Source organism: Calonectris borealis, chromosome 2 (assembly GCF_964195595.1).
Source record: "Calonectris borealis chromosome 2, bCalBor7.hap1.2, whole genome shotgun sequence".
Taxonomy (NCBI): Eukaryota; Metazoa; Chordata; class Aves; order Procellariiformes; family Procellariidae; genus Calonectris; species Calonectris borealis.
This window is the reverse complement of record NC_134313.1, coordinates 9,551,921-9,564,373: the sequence shown is the minus strand read 5'-3', so window position 1 is coordinate 9,564,373 and position 12,453 is coordinate 9,551,921. Positions and strand designations below refer to the sequence as shown.

At 38.1% G+C, this 12,453-nt stretch overlaps 1 protein-coding gene across 1 annotated transcript in view; it reads left to right on the top strand.

Moving 5' to 3' along the window:
- TG (thyroglobulin) overlaps positions 1-12,453 on the top strand; it is a 162,497-nt gene that overhangs the window by 54,920 nt on the left and 95,124 nt on the right. The window contains exons 27-35 of the mRNA XM_075141138.1: positions 722-889; positions 1,465-1,530; positions 2,282-2,362; positions 4,479-4,616; positions 5,712-5,888; positions 6,872-6,983; positions 7,536-7,615; positions 9,488-9,631; positions 12,346-12,411. Of these exons, the coding sequence (XP_074997239.1) occupies positions 722-889; positions 1,465-1,530; positions 2,282-2,362; positions 4,479-4,616; positions 5,712-5,888; positions 6,872-6,983; positions 7,536-7,615; positions 9,488-9,631; positions 12,346-12,411 (1,032 nt within the window). The remainder of the gene's footprint in view (positions 1-721; positions 890-1,464; positions 1,531-2,281; positions 2,363-4,478; positions 4,617-5,711; positions 5,889-6,871; positions 6,984-7,535; positions 7,616-9,487; positions 9,632-12,345; positions 12,412-12,453) is intronic.

Genomic DNA, 12,453 nt, shown 5'->3' with positions numbered 1-12,453 from the left:
TGCATTACTTGGACTAGCATTTTGTTAAGAAAAAGAAAAAAAAAGTAGCACATTCAGTATCTCATATACCCAATCCATAAAAAAAAAAAAAAAAAAAAAAATCAGAAAGGGCATTGTAAGACCATAGAAATGCCTGAGCTGTGACAGCAAGTACAAAGCAAGAGCCGAGTATTGTCTAGACATTATGGTAACAGCCTGACGCCAGAACACCTGGCCTTAAGTGTGCTGGTCCCCCCGACTCACACCGCAATGCTGGGGGAGACTCAGGCCTGGGCTGACTGAAATCAGGCACCAATCCAGGAAACCATCCCAGTAAAAATATAAGTGCTTTCTTGGTTCAGAGCCTGAGATTGTAAGACCGCCAAAGGACTGAATACGTCTCCGTGGTGTTATAAAGTGCTGAGAACACTGTTGGGTATTATCAGATAATAGTAATATTTTATTAGGTGGTTATAGTATGTGCTTGAAATCTCTGAAAAGCAGGCTACAAATGTTTGTTTTAAGTATGAATAGCTAACCTTAGTATTCCAATTTGAACATATGGCTCTGATTTTCTTCTTTGTTTTTTTTTTTTTTTGGGTAGCAATACTAAACGTTATCTATCTCAGTGACACAAGTTCAACTGGCATTTAGAGAAAGTATTGGGATGCTTGGGTGAAAAGATCTGTGTAGGTGCAAAGCATTATTGGAATGATGCAACTCCCTCTTTGCCTGAACCTAGGTACCATTTTGTGTAGCTTGATGAGCTACCCAGACGTGCTGATCTGCAATGCAAATGGCTGGAGTCCAACACCAACGTCTGTCATAGACGGGATATGTAAAGGTGTGAGCTATGATGAAAAAGAGAAGATGTTTTCCTTCATCCTGGGAGGACAAGTGTTCAGTGGAAGTATGTCAATGAATTATCTCAATTTACATTACTTTTCTTTAATTCTTCTATAGAATCTGCCTTTTTCACCAGCCTGCTCTGGTACTTCAGTGCTTTTTTCTCAAGTAAATCCGTATCTGTACAATCACAAAAGAATAAGAACTCCCTAATTGGATGCATTGTTAGATAGATGGACCTCTCACACTTTACTGAAAGTCATTACATTAATGAAAGTCAAGAATGTGTTGGTTTTAGTATGTTACCCTGTAATACTTCCACTATTTAATTTAGGCAGATTCAAGCCAATAATCTGAAAGAAAGGCAGACTCTGGAGCAAATGCAAAAAGATAGACGCCCAGAGCTGCACAGAAAAAGCAACGATGGAGAACAGAGCCTTGGCACCCTGGACCCAGACTAGCAACAGGACACCTGGGTCCTTCTTCCTTAGAGTCTTGTATTGTAAATAAGGTGGTGCATAGTGATGCATAGTCTAGCGATACATAGTCTAGTGATGTGTTTTTGATGCAATTTCTGAACATTTCACCACTACCTCTTTAATTTGAGCAGCTATTCTAACAAATTTTTTTCTTTATTAGCTTCTAAGTTGGCAGAAGAAGCAGAAAGAAATTTTACTACCTTTCAGCATGTTTATCTGTGGAGAGGTGAGTTATCTCACAGAAGTTGTTATAAAAGCTTATGATGAACTGCAGGCAGTGGCAGATGTGTGTCCTATAATGGAAGCGTCATTCTCATTTTATTTTATAACCTCCAAATTGAGACACTACTCGAAAGTCTTTTCTGTCAGGGGCAGATGTAATCTGGAGTAATTCTGCTACTGTCAGTTTCATGAAATTTGGGTAAATTCTTGTGTCTGAGAATATGCTTTATAACTTTTAATACCTGTAAAAAATGGTGTCATGGAGACACTTTGTCCCATCAGTGTTCAGGTATCATAATATGTACATTATATGTAACTAGATGGGTTACTTTTGTTAGTGTGATAACTATGTATGTGTTGTTTTTGCAGTTTTACTTTCTGAATGCCGCAACTTACATAGCAGGACTATGATTTTTGAGATTGCTTTATAGCCTCTATAAAGCCTTTTGATAAGGCTTTATAGCCTTTGGTATTGCAGACAGCCTCCAGAGCACTGATGCTGAATGCATAGTCATTGTGGATATGGCATTTGCTTTTATCCTCCAAACAGCGTGTTTGGGTTTAGGTTTTTCCCAGAGTTATATGTAGATGGTTTTACTCATTCTTGATTTGTCAGTTGGTGGAACTACCTAAGGAGTTTTCCTAAATGGTGCACTTTAAAATATTTGCTAAATTTAGGGAACTAAGGATGATCTTGCCTTGTGGAAGAAAGATAAAGGGAATTACTATGCTCTTTAATTCCTGTTGTGTTCCAGGCTCCGATATGGTCACTCGGACTAAAACCTCAGAGTGCGATGCTACTGCTTTGAAGACAGACAATGATCTAACATTATCAGGTATTATACTAAGGGCGGACAGAGGAGGTAGCAGAAGATAGCAGAGGGAGGTGCAGAATTTAACCAGAAAGTATCATATATTGCCATATATATATCGTAATGATGTAGGTATTGTGAAGTCCAGAAGATTTCTCTTAGGTAGGGAATATGATACAGATTTTGAGAAAGGTGTTAAAAATGTGAGCCTCCTGGGCGGCCCTCCCGTCCTTCTGTTTATTACCTTCCCAGGCCAGGCTGGAAATGAAAGTGTTAAAATGTTCTGTGAAAGCTTGTTCTTTCAGACTTACTGAACTGTAAAGACTGAGGAAATATTATTTGGCTGAAAAAAATTTTGCATAAACCTAGGAATTAAATCCTTAGTCTGGGTGCCTGGGCATATTTACTGTTACTGACAATATAACTGTAAATACGATGCTTAGAGGAACTCAGGATGAAACTGCAATCACCAGTGTTTCTTCCATGCATGATAAAAGTGAGGGACCTGTGAAGTTGTCTAGCTCCTTTGTTATTCCAGGGTCTGCTCTTCATTACACTAACTCATGTATGTATCCAAAATCATTTGTATTAAGTTACTAGAGTTCATTTGGGCCTTCAGCACCATAATCCTAAAAGAAAGAGAGCAGTGGAGCCTGTTGAGAGCACTTTGGTTCATCTCTAATGAACTGTAATCTTTGCTGAGGAGCCTTGATGAATACCTGAGCATGTGATTTAATACATGTAACATCCTAACATGAAGTGAATTGCTGTTTTGCTTATGTAATTTGAAAGGAAGGTAAACTAAAATGCCCATATACCTAGTGGCGCTCCTATACAGTTAGTGGTATTTTAAAGTCTAGACTTAAAAAAGAGAAAAAAATGCACTTAATTCATTGGATGAAATTCTCTTGCCTGCCAAGGCATGAGTGCAGCCCTCAGGGTTCTCCATTTACCTTGCTGCGGCTGAGGATATCATTAAAACCTGAAGTTATGCAAGGAATGCAGCTTCTTCCTCCATCCCTTAGTCTTAGTCATGACACAAACTGTTTCAAGAGAAACCGAAGGTTGAAGTTAATTCTTGAGAGGTAACAAAACTTATAAGTCACCTTTTTAAAAAAGTTATGGATACATCTGGGAAAATGTCTACAGAGCTTTTATTACTTGATGGTCATCCTTAAAGCACGTGGTAACATATCTTTTCTATTTTCTGATAGAAAATTCAAAGGTATTGTGCACTGCCAGCATGTCAGTAGGTGCTTCCGCATTTCAGCTGCAATCATCAGCACGTCTTTATTTCCCTATTTTCATTTTTGTTTGCGCTGTTTCACTGCATGTAAGATTAAGTAACAGAATCTCTCACAATGTTGGGGTAACTGGGGATGAGACCTGCTGATGGCATTTGATAAATAAAAAGGTGTATGAAGAAATTTGTAAGAGATCAGTGAAGAGTGTCCATTTCTTTCAATATTGGAAGGGATTAATTTGAAAACAGCCTAAAATAGCTGTGATTGATTGTTTCAGAGGGAGCTCACGAGATGTAAATCACTGCATACACATCTAAAGAACACAGGCAGGTGACAGAAAGGAGTTATTTAATGTGGTCTGTGAGAGCATAAACTAGGAGAAATAAGGCTAAATGACTGAAATAGGTATTAAGCTTGTGGAGAAAACTTTTAACACTGAGAGGTGTAAAAGCTTCCCAAGGGAATATAAGGAAACTGCTCTATTTTGCATTAATAAAACTAGATCGATTACAGTATTGTAAACATCCTCGGAGGCATCATACTTCACTGTTAGGCTGATGCGTTGCATGACAGAGTAGAGAACCTTCTTATTTCTAGGAGCTGTGATTTTCATCTAGTTTTTGGGTGGTGGAAATAGTCTGACAATGCTATGTTGTGCAGGGCAGCTCGGCGAGGAGGCATTGCCTACACAAGCATTGCCTACACAACCATCAATTGTGGGTGGACAATTCTGTTATTAAAAGCAGCCTTTGGTGTATGCTAGCCCTACAAAATGGTTGCAGCTGTTTTACCGTGAAAGGCAAAATTTTATATGTAAATAAATTTAAGTTATTCCAGCTCATAGTTAAGTTTTTGTCGGTTTGAGCGGTTTGTTTGTTTGTTTGTTTGAATCTCAGATTCCACAAAGGATCTTTTCTACCTAATGGACAACAGCCGAATACAAAGTGACCAGAACTATTCTCTCCCTTACCAGCAGTATTGGGTCTTCAGGCAGAAGTACTCAGCAGAGGAAGCTGTGCTTTGGTGTCTCACACGTAAGACCTCTTGGAGACGGTTATTCTGTAGGGAATAATAATTAATTTAAACCTTTTAATAGGTATTATAATCATGATGAGTAGAAACTCTGGACCTAGACATTTTTCGGGGAAAACCCACAAAATTTTCATGGAAGTTGGTAATGGGGCCACCTGTTTCTTCCTTACAATCTTTGTCTGCTGTGGCAGAAAGGGTACCCATCATTCATTGTTGGGATATCCCTGTTATGGGCAAGAGAAGTAGGAGATACAGCTTAGGTAATACTCTGCTGTTCTTGAAATGTACCCCTCCAAATAGATAGATGACATAGTGGTAAAAAAAGAAGGTAAAATACAGATACTCAGGGTTAATGATAAAGTAGATTTTGATGTAATAAATGGAGAAGAGTTTCTACCTCTGACTACCAGAAAGGCAGAGCCAAGAGTACTAAACAGTGCACAAACATCATTGTAAGAGGTCAATAGAGCCTGTTTAAAATTAAGCATTGACATATATATTTACAGAAGCCAGTGCCACAGTAATTAAGAAATGGGTTTGACAGCTTTGTTTCTTTTCTGAAGGTGCATTATTACCCTGGGGCAAATTTCAGTGCAAATTGCTACAAGCAAATGGCTTGAACAGTTGATTCTAGAAAAATTATTTGTATTTTTGTGTGATGTATGAACACTTCAGAAATATTTTTTGCAAAAAATTCCTAAGACATTGTAGACTTTGTTGTCCTTTTTATTCTTTAAAGTAAGAGACTCATTTGTATGTCAAATTTACTAAAAAGAAAGAGAGAGATATCTTTATGAATCACAGTGTTAGAGTGACACCAATACGCTAGGGTAATTCTTGTCACAGCTGGGGAATGTATCTTTCCGATTAGCTGTGGTGTAGCTCCTTTTCTGTGCTCTTCAGGTAAACCTGCTCTTCAGTGTCACTAGAAACAGAATCTGTCCCTGTTTCTCTTGTACTGTAATAGGATAATATTGAAATTCTCACTTTTAGTTGTTTGCTGATGGATAGCTTTAAGTGCGCTGAAGACATGAAGAGGAATAGAGAGGAGAAGGAATCCTTGTGTGTGTGTAATTCTTAGTGCCTTTGCTTCCTAGGTTGTGCACAAGAAGATGAGTTTTGTCAAATGGCAGATCTTCAAAACAGTGCAGACAAATACTTTGTGTGCACCCTCTATCCAGAGGCACAGATTTGTGATGGCAGCATCAATCAAATACCAGAAAACTGTCAAACCGTCCTACCCTGGCAACCACAAACATTGTATCGTAAAATAGGCAAGTTTTGGGATTTGGTTGTATAATGTGTGCTCTAACCTTGGAAATGCAAGCTAGTGTTTTGGCTCTTGATTCTGAGATAAAAAGTCTGAATGTATGAATGAGTCCTGGGAGGTGATGGTGCAAGGGAAGGTCAGGCTGTTCTGGGTATAGTTTTTAATTTTCAGTTCAGAATGGAAAGATATTAACCACGAGTTCCACTCTCCACCTGAATTATTCCCAATTCAGAGAGGCCAAGGGTAGCTCAAATATTTTGTATACCAGATCTTAGATCTTTTTATAATGTGGGTGAAAAGGGAATGTCACAGGGATGTCACCAATCCCATTTTATACCATTAAAATTTCCATGGTAGTTACGTGATGCAAAAATTGAAAGCCGTTGAGTATAATTTTTTTTTTTTAAGCCAGTCCAGAGTTATAAACATGTGGATTTTAACCTCTACTCTTTGAATGCTTGGGAAGTTCAATGATTTTCTCATAGGTCTCATGTGAGGAAGCTGGACAAACAACACTGTTATCACTGTACAGGAATCTATACTTTTGCTGTGAAAAATGTAAAGGTCCACTGAACTAAACTATAAAATCGTGTCTTTTTGGGGAGCCCAAAGTGCATCACAGGTTGAATAATGCATGAGCACACTGGAGTCTTCCAATCTGGAGTTGTCCCGCAGTATTTGGAACTTGCGGAAGGAGTAATGTCAATACAGGTCTCAGAAACAGAAACACTGGGCTGGAAGTCTTTCCTTGGTGATGTACTTTGCTCAGGTTTTAGAGTCTTCACTTGTTGGATTTTTGTTCACTTTCAGGCTTAACCATCAAAAGTTTATTGTGATAATGTAAAATTATCTTTTAATTGATCAAGACCATAGTAGCATAGAAACATAAACTTTACTCTTACCATGTGATTACATATACTTGACTAGTATATGTAAATTACAAGGTTAAGACGATTTTTCCAATTTTGTTTTTCTTTTTCTTTCCAGTCACTCTAAAAAGTTCTGTGAAGAGCTTCTACACACGGGTACCATTCCAGAAAGTAACGGGGATCTCAGTGAGGAATAAGACTGACATGAGCAGAAAAGCTGTTTCAGATGGGTAGGACATGACTGTTCCTTTGTTTTCGCTGGAAGTTTAACCGTGCCTGGAATACCAAGGCCCCTGTTACACAGATGAAGGGGATCAGACATCTTGATCCAAGAACAGCATTATTTGACAATATTTAATGAAGAAAAAAATAGCATATGATTTAAAGGAAATTTATAATTGAGTTATAAATAATAATGTATATAATTAGTAATTATATATATGTGAATTATTACTTATACTGCTATTAAATTGCTGGTTGCCAGTTAAATCTCTTGGCGATAATACTCCAAATTAATTTAGGTTTATATTTTTAGGGCAGATATTAAAATAATCATCTAAATTATTAGATGTAATCTGGTAGATGTATACTGATCAAATGTAATTTCATCTACAAATGGAAAAACATGGAAGTGTCTATGCAGTATGAAGAACCATGAAGCAGTCTTATTGTGAAAGGCACCTCTACAGGTTCTCAGTCTATGCAATATCCTCTCTTCGCTTCTCCATGACAGAGACAGATTATTAATGATGCTAAGAGTAATGATGTTTTTCCCTTCCCAGCTTCTTTGAGTGTGAGCGTTGGTGTGATGCTGACCCCTGTTGCACAGGATTTGGGTTTTTTAATGACTCCCAACTATCAGGTATTTTTTCCCTTTTTTTTTTTTTTAACATAATTTCAGTCTCCCTTCATTATTCCAAACTTTACTGTTCTTTTGCTCTGAAGGGCACTTTAAAAGCCCTTGCAGATCTTATGCAACTCTCTCTAGCACCTTTTCGAGGTGTGACCTTTTCTAGGAGTTCAGCCCAATGACACACTCCACATCTCAGAAATCATTAAGAAAACTTCATGATAATGAGTGCTTAAAAGGCTGCAGTTCCAACAGCATGAAATTCAAACTGATAAAACTCCAGGGAACTGCTACTTTTCATTTATCGACACCTCTCCCAAAATATTGGTTGACTTCTTTTTGTGATATATTTTTTAGTGTTGTTTCATTTTTTAAACCTAAGAGACTTAGAAACCTAAATATTACTGAAATTAAATGCACATTAAACGCATAATGTCCATGGATACTTTGGGGCAGCTTAACCTTTTGGCTTTCTTGGATGTCTGAACTTCTCTGCTCCCAAATTTTAATCTTCTACTTGAGGAAGATCGGTTTGGGATAGAGGTTGCCTATCTTCTCCTCCTCAGTATTTTAGCTACTTAAGACATCTCAAGTAGGATTTCTGTTAGTCTGAGGAAATCAGATCTTTAAAAGTATGCATGACTTGAAAGCCATTAGAAAGTCAAACAAACATATTTTACTTACCTGAGATGGCTAAGTTAAGGGGTGTTGTCACCCTATGCTCCCTCTGTAGTGTACAGAGAGATGTATAAACACAACTATGGGGTCATTAAGAGCATTGGTTGACTGAATCCTGTTCTGGAGGTACTTTTCTTTCTCTCCCCTGGCTGTGAAGGAAGTGCTGTGTTTAAAAGAAACTCTTTAGCAGGTGTTTAAAATTGGATGCCATCCAGGTCAAAGTCAATGAAATAGTTTTTAATATTTTATTCCAAATTCAGATTTAAGCCACTAAAATGGCTAACCTTGTTTTCGGAAATGTTGTGTGCTAATCAACTCTCCCTGAGGTCATTAGAACGTGCTGGTTTTACAATTCATTTGGGAATTTTGAACACTTCAGAAATACATATTTTTAATTCCCTTTTTTGTTGAGCAGGCAAAATTTTCACTCAGTCAAAAATGAGTACCTTGGAAAATTAACCCAATATAGTTTAGATTGGAATTACTGCGCAAATCAAAAATAGTTGACAGTTTTCATACCTCCATATGACCATGTGAAATTTGAAGTCTTAACTGAATATGACTTTAAGTTTCTTTAAATAGTTCTAAAATAAATTAAGGATTTTAAAGCACTGCACATGCAAAACTGACACCTCTTAATTTATCTGATGAATATTTATTACCTGTGGCATTTCAGACATCCAGTCCTGGCATTCATATAGTCAAGAGAACTTGCAGTAGTGATTTTAACATGAGATAGCATAAAACATCAATGAAACTCCTAGCTGTGTTTCAAACCCTCAATTTTTTTCAGGTACAGAAATATTTACACTAGGACTTTGAAAGGCAGAATTTTTATTTTGATGTAAGTAGGGGCGTGTTTCAACACACATGCAGATTTTTAATTTCCAGGATTGCATTAACCAGAAAGGGATGCTTGCTCAAAGAAGAGGTCCTGATCTTTGCTCAGTGGAAATACTCCTAATGGGTGACCTTAATGGGTTAAAATGTTGGTACCCACCTTCCCTCACATTAAATTCATTGTGCTTTTTCAACAACAGTAAAACTTGGCCCATTTTAGGTATTTCCTTCCTTTGATTTCTAAGTCACTGGAATTCCTTTAAACACTCAGTAGAACTGTGCTGTATTCACTTTCCTCAAAATACTATCTATCTAGAAGAGGAAAATTTTCCTTATCATTTCTATAACCATGTATTTTCCTGGCAGATGGAAAGATCGTGTGCCTGACTCTGAACAGCTTAGGAATCCAGACATGTGCTGAGGAAACAAGAAGTGCTTGGCAAGTTTCAAATTGTAGTTCACCAGATGCTGAAGTCAGAATACACCCGTTTGGCTGGTATCAAAAGCCTGGTAAGTGATGCAGGGCACATGGCCTTTCTGACTGGTTTCTGCACATTGAAGCTTATTAATTAGCTTCAGTGTTTAGAAGCTTCAGCTTTCAGATGGAGGACCCATTTGCAAAGATCACAAATAGGCAAGGCAGACGAGTATGTGCAAGGGAAAGAAAAGTGCAATTTAATCTCCATTTTAATAGAAAAGGAATAGAAATACCTCAAAGAGGTATAATTTAATTTCTTAGATTTTATGGGAGACTTGCGGCCAATGTCGGAATCAAAATATGTTTTGTCCCACTGAACAGTCCTGGTCAGCACATCATTCTTTGTTTCTCACTGCTTGGCTTATGGTTTAACAGTGTGTGTGGATGCATAACTTCAAAAGGTTTCGTTTTGTTATGGAGTTTAAAATTCACTTTTGGCTGTTTTGTTAAAGAAAGAGCCAAGACCAAGTTCCAAGGTAGCACTGTATTCTTCAAGCAGTAAGAAGCCATCATGTGTTTAAACAGAAGAGAAGTTATGAGAGGTTAGGTTATTTCCTCAAGAGGAATCAAAACCAGGTCTAGTCAAAGTGAATTTTCTTTTCCATAGCAAAACAAAAGACTCCATTACTTTGTTGAAAAATTTCAATGGGTTTGTCATTTGTCACATTCCTCATAAGTGGCTCTAATTCTACTTTGTTAAGCTTTGATTTAACATAACTGAAACAATAAAGACAATGAACACCTGCCTGGCTGTACCCCCGTTTATGGGAGGATAACTTGTTATTGGGTGTAAATGGGCACAACCTTGTTGAACTCCACTGAAAGAAGAGAGGCAAGTCTGGCAATGTTGACAGACTCAGGGAAAAAAAATTAAATAAGGAGTACTTTTTCCTGCCTTTAAACTCCCTTAGTTCTTGCAGAGTAGAGGACTGATATCTGAGTGGAGAGGGGAGGCGTGAAGTAGATATATACTGTCCAGGGAGTGTGATATAAAGATAATCCAGTTAAAGTTGTGTAGAGCTAGATCAGATACCCTGGCAATACACTGCATTTTACAGTAAACTTAAAGAAAACCCTCATTCACACTGGAAGTGTCTGAAATATGAACTTGATCCTGAGCTTTTCCAAGTCCTTTTTCCATGCCCACTAGACCATCCATTTCCTCCCCCAGTGGGGCAACCCTTGTTAAAGAGGAGACACAGCATGGAGTGGAGGGAGCACCACGGAAGATTATAGGGTTTCCCAGATCTTCACTGCGGGCTTGGGGAGGGATGGACTGAGGGTCTAGCACTGAGAGGAAGGGAACGATAGCACTGATAAAGTAGGCAACGGTAAGAACCCGTGGGCAGGCAGAGCTGAGAGGCAACCAGGGGTAAGAATGAAGAATGGTAGAAAGGCGAAGTGAAGAGGAGACGGCAGAGGCGTAGATACCCTTCCACTTCTTGGAATTGTTTTTTGTCTCATTGACAAAGAACCAACTAAAAATAGAGGGTGTTCCTCACTTCCCAGACAGAGGGATGATGAAGAGGAGCCTGGGGTGTATGCAAGGGGGGGACTGTTAGGAGAGACGGTGATGTTTCCTTATGTAGTGAGGAAGCTTCAGATGTGTTTCCACCATAACACACAGCAAGGCACAGATGTTTATGCAAATGGAGTTATTTGCAGACAAAAATTTGTATCAGTTGTGCTGGTGTGTTGGGGGTCTGGGAACCATGAAGAGGAACAAGAAAGCTCTGAGGCTAAAAGGGAAAATGAGTGAAATCTGAAGGAGGAATTTACTGTAGACAGTGGAACGTTAGCATGAAGCAGGGTCTTTGGTTTTAGTCCACAGTCTTCTGCTGTAGGAAGGTACTTGCGTCTCCGCGTTTCATAATATGTTGAGTTGACGTGTGAGCTGTTTGCCCACACAGCTCTGCTCTTTAGCAATTCGACTTTATGCATATAGTCATGGCTGCAGCTCAGTCAATGAGGAGAATACAGTAGCATTTTAAAGAAAGTTCTGGATAACCCCAGTTCTTCACTCCGGTCAGTGTGAATGGTGAAACTCCTGAGTTTTGAGAAATATCTATTGGTTACATGCATGGGCAGTACAAAGCAGAAGCAGCAAATAAAAAAATCTGATTGTATTCAGCTACTGTAGGGGGGGTAATTTATTTTGTTTTAGTAGAGAATTTATAACTGATTTGATTAGCCGAAGTGTTTTACAAAATATGAATGCACAGGGGAAACTTCTTATTTGTTATTTAAAATTACAAAATGTTTAAGGGAAATGTTAGCAAATGAGAATTTTCATGTGTGGAAAATATGAATGATTATTTGGATTTTAATTTGAAAAGCTTCCTGCTGGAAACTGACTTGTTCCTAATTCTCCTTTTGAGAAAATCCAGTTTGCTAATCAGGAAGCAGAGAAAATCTCATGTCTCTTGTGATGCAGAAAACCAAACACAGAGGGGCATGGAAAAAACGCAGAACTACTGAAATGAACTGTTCATAAATAACTGCGTTTTGAAAAGTGTTTGTAGGAATGTTCATAAATATGGAAATTTAGGGAAGTCTGGTTTCATGTACAAGCCCAAAAGGGTTAGATAGCAAAGCAACCTTGCATCCTTACTTTTGGTGTTTGTGGTGAGAAGATGCAACATCCAGATCCTAGAAGTAATGCTGGAAATATTGAGGTATTGATTACATTTTAAACTTCAAGTGTAATTGTTTTCAAATGTTTGGTTTTTTTTTTTTCTGCTTTTAGCTGACTTGAAGAACACCATGCCTAACCTGTGTCCACCTGTTAGTTTACCTCTCAGGCCAGAAAGTGGTAAGTGTATTCATGTATTAAGCCAAAAAAAAAAGGAAATAT